General features: G+C 36.9%; 1 protein-coding gene, 1 long non-coding RNA gene and 9 other non-coding genes across 11 annotated transcripts; all 11 read right to left on the bottom strand.

The window, feature by feature from the left end:
• Positions 1 to 383: 383 nt before the first annotated feature.
• LOC141765445 (small nucleolar RNA U3) lies at positions 384 to 599 on the bottom strand. Its single transcript, XR_012593496.1, has one exon. It is a non-coding gene; the product is annotated as a small nucleolar RNA U3 (small nucleolar RNA).
• Positions 600 to 1,190: 591 nt separating this feature from the next.
• LOC141765437 (small nucleolar RNA U3) lies at positions 1,191 to 1,406 on the bottom strand. Its single transcript, XR_012593488.1, has one exon. It is a non-coding gene; the product is annotated as a small nucleolar RNA U3 (small nucleolar RNA).
• Positions 1,407 to 3,291: 1,885 nt separating this feature from the next.
• LOC141765424 (small nucleolar RNA U3) lies at positions 3,292 to 3,507 on the bottom strand. The gene has a single exon (XR_012593475.1). It is a non-coding gene; the product is annotated as a small nucleolar RNA U3 (small nucleolar RNA).
• Positions 3,508 to 4,250: 743 nt separating this feature from the next.
• LOC141765426 (small nucleolar RNA U3) lies at positions 4,251 to 4,466 on the bottom strand. Its single transcript, XR_012593477.1, has one exon. It is a non-coding gene; the product is annotated as a small nucleolar RNA U3 (small nucleolar RNA).
• Positions 4,467 to 4,904: 438 nt separating this feature from the next.
• Positions 4,905 to 5,120, bottom strand: LOC141765441 (small nucleolar RNA U3). Its single transcript, XR_012593492.1, has one exon. It is a non-coding gene; the product is annotated as a small nucleolar RNA U3 (small nucleolar RNA).
• An 853-nt stretch (positions 5,121 to 5,973) lies between these two features.
• Positions 5,974 to 6,189, bottom strand: LOC141765427 (small nucleolar RNA U3). Its single transcript, XR_012593478.1, has one exon. It is a non-coding gene; the product is annotated as a small nucleolar RNA U3 (small nucleolar RNA).
• Positions 6,190 to 6,625: 436 nt separating this feature from the next.
• LOC141765430 (small nucleolar RNA U3) lies at positions 6,626 to 6,841 on the bottom strand. Its single transcript, XR_012593481.1, has one exon. It is a non-coding gene; the product is annotated as a small nucleolar RNA U3 (small nucleolar RNA).
• Positions 6,842 to 7,699: 858 nt separating this feature from the next.
• Positions 7,700 to 7,915, bottom strand: LOC141765450 (small nucleolar RNA U3). The gene has a single exon (XR_012593501.1). It is a non-coding gene; the product is annotated as a small nucleolar RNA U3 (small nucleolar RNA).
• A 594-nt stretch (positions 7,916 to 8,509) lies between these two features.
• LOC141765434 (small nucleolar RNA U3) lies at positions 8,510 to 8,725 on the bottom strand. Its single transcript, XR_012593485.1, has one exon. It is a non-coding gene; the product is annotated as a small nucleolar RNA U3 (small nucleolar RNA).
• A 3,030-nt stretch (positions 8,726 to 11,755) lies between these two features.
• LOC141764977 (uncharacterized) lies at positions 11,756 to 13,095 on the bottom strand. Its single transcript, XR_012593341.1, has 2 exons — positions 12,535 to 13,095; positions 11,756 to 12,155 (listed from the first exon to the last, which is right to left on the bottom strand). It is a non-coding gene; the product is annotated as an uncharacterized LOC141764977 (long non-coding RNA).
• Positions 13,096 to 13,147: 52 nt separating this feature from the next.
• On the bottom strand, positions 13,148 to 15,913 carry LOC141762867 (uncharacterized). Its single transcript, XM_074627007.1, has 9 exons — positions 15,802 to 15,913; positions 14,904 to 14,997; positions 14,517 to 14,746; positions 14,287 to 14,381; positions 14,031 to 14,154; positions 13,794 to 13,912; positions 13,487 to 13,654; positions 13,303 to 13,392; positions 13,148 to 13,198 (listed from the first exon to the last, which is right to left on the bottom strand). Exons 1-9 carry the CDS (start codon positions 15,824 to 15,826, stop codon positions 13,148 to 13,150), a joined length of 996 nt encoding a protein of 331 aa, XP_074483108.1. The 5' UTR covers positions 15,827 to 15,913.
• Between the last annotated feature and the right edge of the window lie 469 nt (positions 15,914 to 16,382).

Here is a 16,382-nt window from a genome sequence, read left to right as displayed (position 1 = left end):
AAAAATAAATAACTGGATTCGCAAATTGAATTATGAATACAGGTTTTAATCAGGCATTTAAAAGGGCAACTTAATTCAGTTTGTAAATCCAGTAATTTATGTCTCTTTTTAAACTGCATTTTCAAACAGAATTTTAAATTCCATTATTTATTTATGAATTCATTAATTTATTTTAAATGATGAACTTATTGAGACTTATGAGACTTTCAAAGTTGTCAGATAATTTCACTGTTCACAGCTTGTTGTCTTGTAATCGTGAGTCTCTCAAACAACTACTTAAAACATTTCAGCTAAAGTTGCTCTAAAGTGGATACTTAAAGCAATAATTCTCAAGTTGTAATACTATCATACAACCTGATTTTAATTTGCACATTTGTAGTGCTACCACTCTGATCATATTCCCTTCATCAAAGCTCCATCAAGAAGCAAAGAACAATCATCAATGATAGAGAACTTATGAAGTCGATCATTTTTCTCTGTCAGCTTCACGCTCTGAAGGGAATATCACAACTCATCATTGTGGTCAGCGAGACCAAACACTTTTGAAACACATTTCTCAAGTCAGAAACTATAGAAATGATCCCTGAAAGTATAGTCTTAGTTTGATTGAGGGTGAAAACTGCATCTGATTCACAGGAAACTTACTATCACTGAGGGTTCCTCTCTGCCATCAACAAGCTCCTCCAGTTGTTGTGTCACAGCAGCCAATCCCTGCATGACTCTGACAGCACACAGATAGAAGAGAAAAGCACAACTGAAGGACGATAAAGAAAAAGCAAGCAAAGTAAGAATCAAAGTAGGAAAAGTTGATGGTTCAAATACTGGCAAGACAAAAGACTAATTTCTCTGACTGATTGGAAGAAGATGTGTTCAAGTCCCAATAAACATTCATGATGCTGTAAAATTGGATTTTTGCTTCATTTCTTTCAAGTGATCTGTTTTTTTTAAATCATTACTAGATGTCAAGTCCTCCAGAGGTGATTATATTAATAATATGATTAACTATTAAAATTGTTGATTACCTTTCTGTCAGTCCACTAACACAATAATAATCTAGTTGTTTCCTCACTAAATCTTAAGAGTCTCTCAAACAACTACCTAGGAAATCTTATCAACATTGCTCTGAAGTGGATACCTAAAGCAACCTCACCATACAAATCCTTTATTTTTATTTTAACATATCTGCTGCTACCACTCTGATCATATTCCCTTCATCAATGCTCCATGAAGAAGCAAAGAACAATCATCAATGACAGAAAACATCTGAACCTAATCATTAGTCTCTGTCAGCTTCACGCTCTGAAGGGAATATCACAACTCATCATTGTGGTCAGCGAGACCAAACACTTTTGAAACACATTTCTCAAGTCAGAAACTATAGAAATGATCCCTGAAAGTATAGTCTTAGTTTAATTGAGGGTGAAAACTGCATCTGATTCACAGGAAACTTACTATCACTGAGGGTTCCTCTCTGCCATCAACAAGCTCCTCCAGTTGTTGTGTCACAGCAGCCAATCCCTGCATGACTCTGACAGCACACAGATAGAAGAGAAAAGCACAACTGAAGGACGATAATGAGAAAGCAAGAAAAGTAAGAATCAAAGTAGGAAAAGTTGATTGTTCAAATACTGGCAAGACAAAACACTAATTTCTCTGACTGATTGGAGGAAGATGTGTTCAAGTCCCAATAAACATTCATGATGCTGTAAAATTGGATTTTTGCTTCATTTCTTTCAAGTGATCTGTTTTTTTTAAATCATTACTAGATGTCAAGTCCTCCAGAGGTGATTATATTAATAACATGATTAACTATTAAAATTGTTGATTACTTTTCTGTCAACCAGGGAAGTAACTAAAACAGAACTAATGTATAAAAGCAAAGCATACGGGGGGTTAGGAGCTGTTGAGCTGGGGAGTAGACTGCATATAGCTTTTATTAAAAATGTCTCTGCTGCCATCTGCAGGAAGGCTCTCTGGGTTGGAGATGTCTCCATGTGGAGAAAGAGGAGAGGTAGAGCCAGACAAGGCCCTGTTTATAAATTGATATATGGAGACTTCATCTCACAATACCAAGATTTGCAGATTGACTGGAATGGCTTACCAAGTAAAATGATATTCAAAAAAATAAATGGTTCTAAATATGGTGGCCTAATAAAACATAAATATTTAACTGACACTGAAAGTACTGAAGTAATTAAAACATTGAAAACTAAAAACCTCTCAGAGAGCATTCGAGATGTGCGGTGGCTGATATCTGTTAACAGACTTGCTGTAAGAGCTGTTGTCTCATGGAGTTGTTACGTTACTACAAAAACATGTCCCATGATTTATTGTAACGAAGACGAGACGCAGCAACACCTGCTCATGGACTGTTACAGAGCTCAGGAGGTCTGGTCCATGCTCCAAGGCCTCGGCCTGGCTCATGAAGTCGGTTATAAATCTGTGATGTATGGTTTGTTGGATGAAAAGATGTCTGTAAAACAAAAAGAACTTTCACAACTAATTATTAGCATCACTTGCTTCAAGCTATGGAAAACAAGGTGCGTCATGGTCTTGGAACAGACTGTGATTGACAGCGATACCGTTGTGAAGCAAATACTGACTGACCTCAGAAGGAGGAGAACTTTGGACAAGAACCAGATCCTCCCATGGAGCCAACTGGACTTCTGATACCCTGTACTTTGCGAAGTTTACCCTGAACATTGTGATGTTTACCCTGAACATTGTGATCTTACCCTGAACATTGTGATGTTACCCACGCCCCAGAGCCCGGTCCTTCCGGTTCCGGCCTTTATCAATTGACCTCTAACCTTGTGCGCTCAAGGAGGCACTTTTAACGAACAATCAATGACTTCTCCACATAGCACTTTATTTGCATAACTGTCTTTTCTTTTTGTATTATTCTATTGTAATCCATGTCACATCCTATGTATATTCACCAAATTCCTGTAAAATTGTAAAAATTTAATAAAGTCTTTAAAAAAAAAAGAAAGTAAAACTGTTGCTTCATTTCTTTAAACTGATCTGTTTTTTTAAAAATCATTACTAGATGTCAAGTCCTCCAGAGGTGATTATATTAATAACATGATTAACTATTAAAATTGTTGATTACTTTTCTGTCAATCCACTAACACAATAATAATCTAGTTGTTTCCTCATTAAACCTTAAAAGTCTCTCAAACAACTACTCTAAAAATCTTTTCAACAACGCTCTGAAGTGGATGCCAAAAGCAATAATGCTTAAGTTCAAATATCACAATACAACATTTTTTTTTTTACATTTGTGCTCCTACCACTCTGATCATATTCCCTTCATCAAAGCTCCATCAAGAAGCAAAGAACGATCATCAATGATAGAGAACTTATGAACTGAATCATTATTCTCTGTCAGCTTCACGCTCTGAAGGGAATATCACGACTCATCATCGTGGTAAGCAAGACCAAACACTTTAGAAACACATTTCTCAAGTCAGAAACTATAGAAATGATCCCTGAAAGTATAGTCTTAGTGATTCTGAGGGTGAAAACAGAAAGTCATTCAGTGGACAATCATTGTCACTCATGGTTGCACCTCGCCGTCACACATGACCAAAACATCCAGCAGTAAACAAAGTATAACCATATCTGCTATTACCACTACACATTATACCAGAATGAAACTCAAACCAGTTTGACTTATATTGATAATTCACAACACTGCTAGATCCACTCTGATCATAATCCTAGTGATGTTACGTGCCGTGCCAAGGCTTCGGAGCGTGTGTTGAGTAATCCAGGAAGTTTTCTGTGAAGCACGTATCGAGGCTCGTATCGTTTTAGACAAATGACGTCATTGAAGAAGCCCAAAGACGAAATACAGTTAAGAACTTATTATTCCTGGATAAAAACAAAAAAATGTCACCCATCTATCATTTTCCCATAGTTACAGAATCACATTCACTGTCCTCTGCCCAGTTAAACCACTGCTACATATCTGGAATATACAGTATCTGCATGTTTTACACTCTTTGACCAACAGGTGGTTTCCTGAGCACATGAAGCCTCGTGAAATGAACCCTTTCGTGAACCAATTTGCTGGACAGCTTCATTACTTCATGAAGCGTCATCTTGCCATTACTACTGGCAACACAAAAGGTTATTTTCTCTTACTGACTGAAAAAAGTTCATGTCACTTTTATAATCATCATTTAGAAATTTACTGCAAAATCAATTATTGATATCCACATGTTTGTATGTAACATTTTAAGGCTATCACTCTGATCATATTCCCTCCTTCAATACTCCACAAGGAAGTAAAGAACAATCATCAATGACAGAGAACATATGAAGTGAATCATTATTCTCTGTCAGCTTCACGCTCTGAAGGGAATATCACAACTCATCATCGTGGTTAGCGAGACCAAACACTTTAGAAACACATTTCTCAAGTCAGAAACTATAGAAATGATCCCTGAAAGTATAGTCTTAGTTTGACTGAGGGTGAAAACTGCATCTCATTCACAGGAGAATCATTCTCACTCAGGGTTCTTCTCTACCATCATCAAGCTCCTCCAGTAGCTGCGTCTCGTCCAGTCGTGTGTGTTTATATAAATGAAGCAGCCCAGCCAATCACTGCATGACTCTGACAGCACAGCTGTGATACAGAGAGCACACAGACGGGGAGAGAGGCAGCACTGAGATAAAGAAAACACTTGTATAAAAGGTCTGAAGTAACTAACAAAATAAGAAAAGTTACAAAAATGTACACTGACAACAGTGAGTCAAAGTTAAAAATATTGACAGAACAAAAAGCTAATTTCTCTCCTGAACTGGTGCAAGTTATTCTTATATATATATTATGCTGAACTAAATCAATTTTTTTCCCCCAAATAGATATATTTCATTATATTTAATATTTTAAGGCTACCACTCTGAACATATTCCCAACCTCAATACTCCACAAGGAAGTAATGAACAATCATCAATGATAGAGAACTTATGAACTGAATCATTATTCTCTATCAGCTTCACGCTCTGAAGGGAATATCACGACTCATCATCGTGGTTAGCGAGACCAAACACTTTAGAAACACATTTCTCAAATCAGAAACTATAGAAATGATCCCTGTAAGTATAGTCTTAGTTTGACTGAGGTTGAAAACTGCATCTCATTCACTGCAAAGTGATTCTCACTCAGGGTTCAGAGGCACAGAAGATAATCATTACGTGCGTCACATGACTCAGGAGAGAAAAATCGATTTCGCTTTTTAAGAAGACTAATATGTTTAATTGAATTAGATTTTCAGTCACCGTTTGTCTCAACCTACTTATTTTCTACATTAAAGCACCATTCATTTATTTGCACAGAGCAGGATTAAAGATATAGTCTGGGTGTTTTAAAGTAGGATTGTATGAGGTACCTATTCATAGTCCTTGTATTACTTTCAGTAGATGATGGTCAGTATGGAGGTATCTATCTACTCTACTAAAGAAAAGTAAGCTGATATTGTTCAAAGATTACAGGCTGTGTTGAAGACCCAAAATACACTCAAAAAAGATCATAAATGAGAGAACAGATGAACTGAATCATTATTTAGTGTCGGCTTCACACTCAAACAGGAGTATAAATACTCTTCAACATTGTGGTCAGCAGACGATACACTTTGAAAGTCCCTCAAGTAACCTGAGCAGGGCTGAAACTAACAACTACGTTCATTATCAAATATACACTCATTTCAGAAGCTGGAAACAAAAAAGGACTGACAATGAATGATTATCTAAATTGTCGTCATTGTTTTTTTCTGTCGACTGAGAAAGTTTAACTGACCGACTGACTCAGTGCTAAACCTTAGCCAGCCCCACACAGCCATCTTAAAATCTCCCTACAATGCCTTTTCTAAACACAAAGTTAAAAATATAAGTTGCATATTAACTGCAAACAGTGCTTAATGTAACTTTCTGATATCTTGACTCAAATTACTTTCCCACATATCTGCCACTCTGATCATATTCCCTTCATCAAAGCTCCATGAAGAAGCAAAGAACGATCATCAATGACAGAGAACATATGAAGTGAATCAATATTTTCTGTCAGCTTCACGCTCTGAAGGGATTATCACAACTCATCATCGTGGTTAGCGAGACCAAACACTTTAGAAACACATTTCTCAAGTCAGAAACTATAGAAATGATCCCTGAAAGTATAGTCTTAATTTGACTGAGGAAGAAAACTGCATCTGATTCACAGGAGAATCATTCTCGCTCAGGGTTCTTCTCTACCATCATCAAGCTCCTCCAGTAGCTGCGTCTCGTCCAGTCATGTGTGTTTGTATAAATGAAATAGCCCAACCAATCACTGCATGACTCTGACAGCACAGCTGTGATACAGAGAGCACACAGACGGGGAGAGAGGCAGAACTGAGATAAAGAAAACACTTGTATAAAAGGTCTGAAATATGTCACAAAATAAGAAAAGCTACAAAAATGTACACTGATCACAATGAGTCAAAGTTAAAAATACTGGCAATACAAAAAGCTAATTTCTTTCCTGAGCTGGTAAATGTTTTTCTGACACATATTATTATGAATTAAATCAAGTTTTTTTTCCACAAATAGATGTATTAATTATATTTAACATTTTAAGGCTACCACTCTGATCATATTCCCAACCTCAATACTCCAAAAGGAAGTAATGAACAATCATCAATGATAGAGAACTTATGAACTGAATCATTATTCTCTATCAGCTTCACGCTCTGAAGGGAATATCACAACTCATCATCGTGGTTAGCGAGACCAAACACTTTAGAAACACATTTCTCAAGTCAGAAACTATAGAAATGATCCCTGAAAGTATAGTCTTAGTTTGATTGAGGGTGAAAACTGCATCTGATTCACTGCAAAGTGATTCTCACTCAGGGTTCAGAGGTACAGAAGATAATCATTACGTGCATCACATGACTCAGGAGAGAAAATCTACTTTGAATTTTAAGAAGACTAATAAGTTTAATTGAATTAGATTTTCAGTCACCGTTTGTCTCAACCTACTTATTTTCTACAATAAAGACACCGATCATTTCTTAGCACAGAGCAGGGTTAAAGATATAGTCTGGGTGTTTTAAAGTAGGATTGTATGAGGTACCTATTCATAGTCCTTGTATTACTTTCAGTAGATGATGGTCAGTATGGAGGTATCTATCTACTCTACTAAAGAAAAGTAAGCTGATATTGTTCAAAGATTACAGGCTGTGTTGAAGACCCAAAATACACTAAAAAAAGATCATAAATGAGAGAACAGATGAACTGAATCATTATTTAGTGTCGGCTTCACACTCAAACAGGAGTATAAATACTCTTCAACATTGTGGTCAGCAGACGATACACTTTGAAAGTCCCTCAAGTAACCTGAGCAGGGCTGAAACTAACAACTACGTTCATTATCAAATATACACTCATTTCAGAAGCTGGAAACAAAAAAGGACTGACAATGAATGATTATCTAAATTGCTGTCATTGTTTTTTTCTGTCGACTGAGAAAGTTTAACTGACCGACTGACTCAGTGTTTAAACTTAGCCAGCCTTCACACTTCTTAAAACTTCCCCACAATATCTGTTCTAAACACATAAAGTTAATAATGTAAGCTGCGTATTAATTGCAAACAGCACTTAACATAATTTTATATTGTCGTGACTGAAATTGCGTTTCTACACATCTGCTGCTACCACTCTGATCATATTCCCTTCATCAAAGCTCCATAAAGAAGCAAAAAAGGATCATCAATGACAGAAAACATATGAAGTGAATCATTATTCTCTATCAGCTTCATGCTCAGTAGGAAATATCACGACTCATCATCGTGGTTAGCGAGACCAAACACTTTAGAAACACATTTCTCAAGTCAGAAACTATAGAAATGATCCCTGAAAGTATAGTCTTAGTTTAATTGAGGGTGAAAACTGCATCTGATTCACAGGAAACTTACTATCACTGAGGGTTCCTCTCTGCCATCAACAAGCTCCTCCAGTTGTTGTGTCACAGCAGCCAATCCCTGCATGACTCTGACAGCACACAGATAGAAGAGAAAAGCACAACTGAAGGACGATAAAGAAAAAGCAAGAAAAGTAAGAATCAAAGTAGGAAAAGTTGATGGTTCAAATACTGGCAAGACAAAAGACTAATTTCTCTGACTGATTGGAGGAAGATGTGTTCAAGTCCCAATAAACATTCATGATGCTGTAAAACTGTTGCTTTATTTCTTTCAACTGATGTTTTTTTTAAATCATTACTAGATGTCAAGTCCTCCAGAGGTGATTATATTAATAACATGATTAACTATTAAAATTGTTGATTACCTTTCTATCAGTCCACTAACAAAATAATAATCTAGTTGTTTCCTCATTAAACCTTAAAAGTCTCTCAAACAACTACTCTAAAAGTCTTTTCAACATTGCTCTGAAGTGGATATCTAAAGCAATAATGCTTAAGTTCAAATATCACAATACAACATTTTAATTTTACATTTGTCCTGCTGCCACTCTGATCATATTCCCTTCATCAAAGCTCCATAAAGAAGTAATGAACAATCATCAATGACAGAGAACATATGAAGTATATCATTATTCTCTGTCAGCTTCACGCTCAGTAGGGAATATCACGACTCATCATCGTGGTTAGCGAGACCAAACACTTTAGAAACACATTTCTCAAGTCAGAAACTATAGAAATGATCCCTGAAAGTATAGTCTTTACGATTCTGAGGTTGAAAACAGGAAGTCATTGACAGGACAATCGTTCTCACTCATGGTTGCACCTCGCCGTCACACATGACCAAAACGACCAGTAAACAAAGTATAACCGTAACAAAACCATGACATTAAAACTTCAGTCTAAACTGTTGCTAAAGCTATTGATCTAATGTTAAAAGTTCAATTTCATAATACCCACAATGTCACAAACATCTGGGAATTTTAATCATATTTGTTGATTTATTAAAAGCCTGTAAATGCCAAAACCTTTCAAATTAACCAGGCTGTTTGGACAATGTATTTATTAATTTATTTTTCTACATATCTGCTACTACCACTACACATTATACCAGAATGAAACTCAAACCAGTTTGACTTATATTGATAATTCACAACACAGCTAGATCCACTCTGATCATAATCCCTTCATCAAAGCTCCATGAAGAAAAACGAAAAATGTCTCCCATCTATCATTTTCCTCTAGTTACAGAACCACATTCACTGTCCTCTGCCCGGTTAAACCACTGCTACATATCTGAAATAGATCTGCCTGCTTTACACTCTTTGACCAACAGGTGGTTTCCTGAGCACATGAAGCCGCGTGAGATGAACCCTTTTGCAAACCAATTTGCTGGAGACCTTCAGTGCTTCATGAAGCTTCATCTTGCCATCGCTAGACACACACACACAAATCTAAAATACATTTTCTTGGTGAGATTTGTGCCTGATCAGATGTGTCTTCTATTAGTTTTCCACCTCCGATGAAGAGCAGACGCTCCTCAAGCCTAAGGGCCCTATTTTAACCATTATATGCTATTTTAGCATACAATTATTAAATCATGTTTATAATAAAGTCATTTTTGATAAATTGAGTAATTTGGCAGTAATTCCAAAGAAATTTCAAATAGGTTACTTGCTAATTATCAGCTAATTACTATGAAATTTGCGGACCTATAAAATGAAATGTTACCAAAATCGTTAAGAAAAGGTAGTAATACCACAGTGTAAAAATACTGTACTTAAAGTATCTAAAAGTACCTTTTATTATTATTATGCTGAATGGTACATGTCTTGATGCAGTACTGTAAACATCACATTAATATTGCAGTTGGTTATGTACTGTATATATATGTATATGTATATGTATATGTATATATATATATATATATGTATGTATATCATAATGTATTAGTTGATTCAGATTATTAATACACAATATAAATCTGCAAAGTAACTAAAGCTGTCCAATAAATGTAGTGCAGTAAAAACTACCTACAACCTTTCCCTCTGAGATGTAGTGGAGTAGAAGTATAAAGTAGCAGAAAATGAAAACACTCAAGTAAAGTACAAGTACCTCAAAATTGTACTGTACTTGAGTAAATGTGCTTAGTTACATTAATACTAATATTGCAGTGACATGTATGCCCGGCTGACTGACTCCTGTCAGTGGAGTGCTGCTGCCACCATGTGTTTAATGGGAGGTTCTGCACACAGAAAGCTGGAGGCAACTTATATAAACTTCTTAAACAAATCTACTTCTGACAACACTTTAAGCAAGAAGTAGGCGATGCCACTGCTGAATCTCCTGGCGACTGCTTCTCCTGCATTGAGACACCCTCCATCACGGATCTGGTGGAAATGCAGGTCGAGCATGTGCAGGCAGCAGCATGGAGGCGGGCCGGTCCAGCTTCATAGTCGTGGATCTTTCTTCAGTGTCAGCCTCGTTTTCACCAAGCAGCCAAATTAATACCCTCACTTTACAGATTTGTATTAAACAGAGCAGTCGCTGTTTTGATTATTTATGTTTTTATTTATCTGCACCATCCTTGTATTTTTCACTCAAACACAAATGGTGCAGTAGTTCAAGACTGTTCTCACAGTTTGGTACCTCAAATTACAAAGCTTCTTTTCATTTCATTTAAAAATGTATTTAGAACATGTAGAATACAAAAAAAATAAAGAAAAAGAGAACGATCATACCAACAAGTGGACAACCAGAAAGAAGTAGTATTTACATACAATGAAAAGCAAAAGAAAAGCAAATTGTCAAACACTTCATGCCTTGATTTATATATTCGAAAAGGAGTAAGAAGAAGTACAAACTTATTTAATCCCACCCCTTCTCCATAACTCATTCATTAATAATTAACCAGCTTCCTTATTGAGCCATACATATACTCTAATTAAATGTTCTTAAATTTGTCTACTATAATTACCTTTTATCTCTGTCATACAGAAATATGAATTAATTACTGATATAATTATCCTTATCAAACTATAAATTTGTTATCAATCCAGAATACCAATTCATTACTTATAATATAACTTAATCACAATACCAATTACTTACTTATATATTTAACTTAATCATATTGACTAGTTATCTTTTCGTATATGCGCATATTATTATTGATAATATACAATTTATAATATACAATATGCACATGCAATACAACATGCAATACACATACACACACACACACACACACACACACATATATATATATATATGTATACATTGCATATTGCACTACATGCGCACACTGCACACCACATACACATATACATATATGTATACATACGTATATATATATATATATATATATATATATATACAATACACAGCATCTGACCATGAATACATTATTCTAAATTTGATTTTGAATTTTAAATTTGCATTATTCTTTACAGAAAAAATAGGAAGATAGACTAATACAGAATAAATATTAAGTAACCAATAAATAAATAAACAAACAGTAATAGATAAATAAACAGTAACCCCTGTAAACACCTTGTGATTGTCAAACCCCCACTTCATCCCTGTACCTTGTGAACATCATGTCTTTATACCTTATTTTAAACTGGTTTAAGTTTGGACATTGCTTTAGCTCCACAATGAAACTGTTCCATAGTTTCACTCCACAGATTGAGATACAGAAACTTTTCATGGTTGTCCGAATACTGTGAGTTTTAAAATGACCTGTTTAAATGTGTTACATACTCTGATGGTTGGAATCAAAATTCATCAAGGTTAAGTTTTTCAAGTTTATTTTTTATTTCATATCACCTGAATCTGGCATTTATGTTGTTTGTTATTCAATTTGTAAATGTTAAATTATATGTTGGAATTGTTACATGATCAATAATGTGCTTTTGTAAGATGGAAGAATGATATTTGTATGTTATTTTATACTTGTATCAAGTTCACTGCACTTGTGGGTTTCAAATAGATGATAAAACAAGCAGAAATATTTTTTTGATTTTTATTGAACAATAATCATTATTATTATTTGTGTATGGGAGGAAACCAGAGTACCTGGTAAAACCCATGCATGCACGGAGAGAATACTCTACACAGACAGAGACCGATCACCAGTCCTTCCTCTGTGCGGCTACAGTGCAGATCACTCTGCCACCGTGCAGCCCTCAAACTATGTAGTGGAGCGGATAGTGGAAAAATCGTGCAAATAGTGATACAAGCACCAAATTTGGCATGATGATTCCCGAGGGGAAAAATCATTAAAAATCATAAAAATTATTTAACTATCAAAATAAGATCCAGCATGCTAGAAATCACATAATTTGACACCAAGATCACTCAAATTGACCAAGTAGATGAATTTCTATGAGAGAAACCATTAACGGCAGGTCAATTTGGCGGCCATCTTGAAAAATGGCCGCCGTCTTGGATTTTCAAGTGGCCGATCATTTATATTTGCTAAGTGACCCCTCGGGAATCATCATGCCAAATTTGGTGCTTGTATCACTATTTGCACGATTTGACTGAAAAATGGATGTTAGCCGCTCCACTAATGGAAGTATGGTGAACTCTCACAGTACACCACACCTCTAACCAGCAGGTTCGTATGGTGAACTCTCACAGTACACCACACCTCTAACCAGCAGGTTCGTATGGTGAACACTCACAGTACACCACACCTCTAACCAGCAGGTGCGTATGGTGAACACTCACAGTACACCACACCTCTAACCAGCAGGTTCGTATGGTGAACTCTCACAGTACACCACACCTCTAACCAGCAGGTGCGTATGGTGAACACTCACAGTACACCACACCTCTAACCAGCAGGTTCGTATGGTGAACTCTCACAGTACACCACACCTCTAACCAGCAGGTTCGTATGGTGAACTCTCACAGTACACCACACCTCTCCCCAGCAGGTTCGTATGGTGAACACTCACAGCACACCACACCTCTCCCCAGCAGGTGCGTATGGTGAACACTCACAGTACACCATATCCCATATAGGAGCAAACACCGTCTTCTATATGGTCCCATAGACCCTGAAATTGTACACGCAAGTGTAGTCAGGATTTCCCAAGTTGCTCTCGACTTGCAGCTTCACGTGGCTGAAGACACCCGCTTCCTGATCCTGAGAGATAGAGAAATGAACAGAGAGAGTTAGTTGAGCACAAACCGAGAGGATGGGAAATAAGGGATATAATGAGTAGCCTACAATGAGGACAGACAAACTGTAATTCTTATGATATATTAGCTTGTGGGTGAAATTTAAAAAATGCATGTGCATGTGTTTCGTTGCACGATATAATACTCACAGACAGTTTGAAAGTCTGCAATGACTCGCCGTCCTGATCATAAAGAAAGGTTCCTAGTAGGGTACCTTCATCCTCTTTAGTCTTCATGCCCTGCAAGAGAGAAAGATAGAGATCCAGTTGAGCACCTTGTTGTTCTCCGTGTATGTGACGTCTGCAGTGTAACAATTTTAAATTTGTGACTTACATAGACAGCAAACATCTTTGGGGCGCTCGAGATGCTGTCAGTTGTCACGGTCTTTGAAATGTGACCCAGTGTCACATGGCTGATGGTCACTGGGTGGGACAGGGCTATGACTAAATGTCCACGCTCACCATCAAATGGCCAGCAGCGTCCATCCACGATTGGTCCTCCCTGAAGAATGAAAGAGTATAAAAAAAAGTTTAGATGGTATGAGGTATAACAAAATAGACAGTAAAACAATCCAAATCATTAGATGATATTGCCAAACCGCATAGCCATGTGTTTTGTGTGTGTAGTTCCTAGTTCCTACCTGAGTCACAATACTTGGGTCTACAGGTTGTCTCCAAAGAGATATCAGGGATGAAAGAAAACAGGTTGGTCCGGTGCATTGGTATGTTTCCGAGGACAATCGAGCTAAAACAAGGGCCCCTGCACACAAAAACACACACAAAGAAAGTGAAAAAGGGATCTCAAAACTAAAAATTACATGTGTGAATTACAATCTGACAGATTGAAAAAAATGATGAGGGTGATTTAGATGTCTCACCTTGCGACTCCAGGGCAAAGTTGAGCATAGTGTCCCCTGGTGGCTCCTTGACCCACTTTAACCTCAGCACCTCGTCCTGCAGCATTCTCATCCGCTCCCCCATCCATTCATATGTGCTCAAGGCCTGTAAGTGACAGGAGATTCATTTGAATGGTGGATGTTGACATCATTGTGTGTTTCAACATGTAGGTGAGAACATATTTGGGCTGTGATTGTGTTTTATAGGTGCACATTAAGAATAAAAAGAAGGTCATACCTTATCCCGCTTGGTTGATGGGAAAAGTGACGCTGAGGGTCCTGAGTCAAGAGAGTTGCTGTTCATGGATAGAGCCAGGGTGAAGTATACAATTCCTGATGGATGGAGAGAAACAAAGTATTGGAGAAACAGGTCAGTGATGTTTAATTCAAAAGACAGACACTCTACAGTATAAAACACACAAGCTGATGAACAAGATATGATTGTTTGTAGAAGGAGAGATCGCTTACCAAGACACACGGACAGCATGTAGAACAGCCAGTGAATAATGCCGTTCCTGCAGGCCCCGTTGGCCCCGCTGTCCTTGTTGTCCCCGCTGGCCTCTTTGGCCCAGCTGGCCCCGCTGTCCCTGTTGGCCCCGCTGGCCCAGCTGGCCCTGTTGGCCCCTATGATCTCGCTGGCCATGCTGATTCTCTTGGCGATGGACTTTCTCAGACCGTCTGGAGAAAACCTCCTTTTTCTGAAAGTATTGTATAATGAAAATGAGAAAGAGTGAGAGCTTTGAAGATGTATAATGAAGAACTTATGACTGTTAAACACATAGCCTGTGTATGCTACAGAACATACTGTATACAAGCATGACTGTGACACACACACACACACACACGTCAGCTTACTTGTACGTAACCGTCTCCTTGTAGGAAATGACTGGTTTTCCTAGATGGTTGTAATATCCTGCGTTGGCCAGTCGAACGCTTCTACGTACCGTGACTGTAAACAAAACAAGAGAGCAGAGGAGGTGGTCAGTCACTCACTGACACAAGTTATGTCATACACTTTGACTTTTCTAACTACAACACTTCTACTGTAAGAAGCAACTCAGTGCATGTCAATAGTTTTGTGTTTTTGAGTGTCAGACACACAGAAACCAAAAAAAAAACACTCTATGTCAGAGATGTGTGGATTCAACTGAAGCCATTTTTGAGGTTGTAGTTTGTGTTGGATGAGCCTTTTAACCATCTTCTCTTCTTTTTGTGAATATAGACTGCTGTCTATTTTCCACATAGTCATACAAGTAACTTTTTCTTTAATATTTATAATATAAATAATTATATTTATCCTCTTTTATTACTTTTCTCAATGTCAGTTTTTGAATAAGTATAAATTCAATCAGTGCTCCATTACTGCCTAACCCAGTTGAATAGAGGCTTACAGGAACTACCACCTGTGCATGAAAGTCATTAAAGAAAACTATTTGACCTAACATCAAGTTGAACATATTGTTGTTGTTTTTTTGCACGATTAGAAACTTTGCAGTTATATTAGGAAATGTGCAAAAGGGAATTCATGTCCATGACTGGATTACATTTTCTCGAAAAGTGTTTCTAACATTTTGTCAAACTGCATTGGACAAAAATGATTAGAAACATCTCTCTCACACAGTCTGAATATTAATCTCTCAAAGGTAGGATTAATCACGTTACATATGAATATGTTCCAACAGAAACCAGAGGTATTGCTGCTCTGCTTACTGAGTGTGTGTTTCACAGATCTGTGATAGAAACAATTCTTTACCTTCACTTTGCCTGTTTGATAACATTGTGTCAATGAAGAAGTGGATGTTCAGCGTTGAGTTTTGGTCTCTTGGCGGTTTTGCAAGATATTTTGCTCTGAGAAAACAAGTGAAGAATAAACTGAGTCCTAATCTTACTGAATTCCACAACGGCAGTGATGCGTCATAGAATTCTAGAATGACATCCTAAACATAGAACATAGAACACACGCGCACACAGCAGCGTGCAGGGGCGCCCCGGTAGCTATGGCAACCAATAATAACACTATGATGAAGGCATAAAACGGCCAAAAAGTCTTTTATACACATAAACACACAATAAAACACTTTTATTTTTTAACTTTGCAAGATGTAGAGAACAGTTGGGGTAAATTTTATGGTATTCTTTTCATTTGGACAAAAAGTTGCAATTTATGAAATCATTCAAATAAAAAAAGTTTTTTTTTTAACACAATGACACAAAAAAATGACATTGAATCCTTTGGGAGTGTAAAACCCATACGGACATATCAGATCCATTTATCTACAAACTGAAAGAAACACAAATGCAAATTTTTCCCTTAATAAAATTGTCATGTTATCA

Source organism: Sebastes fasciatus, chromosome 3 (assembly GCF_043250625.1).
Source record: "Sebastes fasciatus isolate fSebFas1 chromosome 3, fSebFas1.pri, whole genome shotgun sequence".
NCBI lineage: Eukaryota > Metazoa > Chordata > Actinopteri > Perciformes > Sebastidae > Sebastes > Sebastes fasciatus.
Note: the sequence above shows the minus strand (reverse complement) of the source record. Positions and strands in the feature narration are given on the sequence as shown.

Excerpts from the sequence above, each read along its gene's own strand:
- LOC141762867 (XM_074627007.1), bottom strand. The coding sequence starts at position 15,826 with ATGTTATCAAACAGGCAAAGTGAAG. Across the intron at positions 14,155-14,286 it reads CATCAACCAAGCGGGATAAG|GCCTTGAGCACATATGAATG; the intron begins GTATGACCTTCT and ends TGTCACTTACAG. Across the intron at positions 13,655-13,793 it reads ACCCAAGTATTGTGACTCAG|GGAGGACCAATCGTGGATGG; the intron begins GTAGGAACTAGG and ends TTCATTCTTCAG.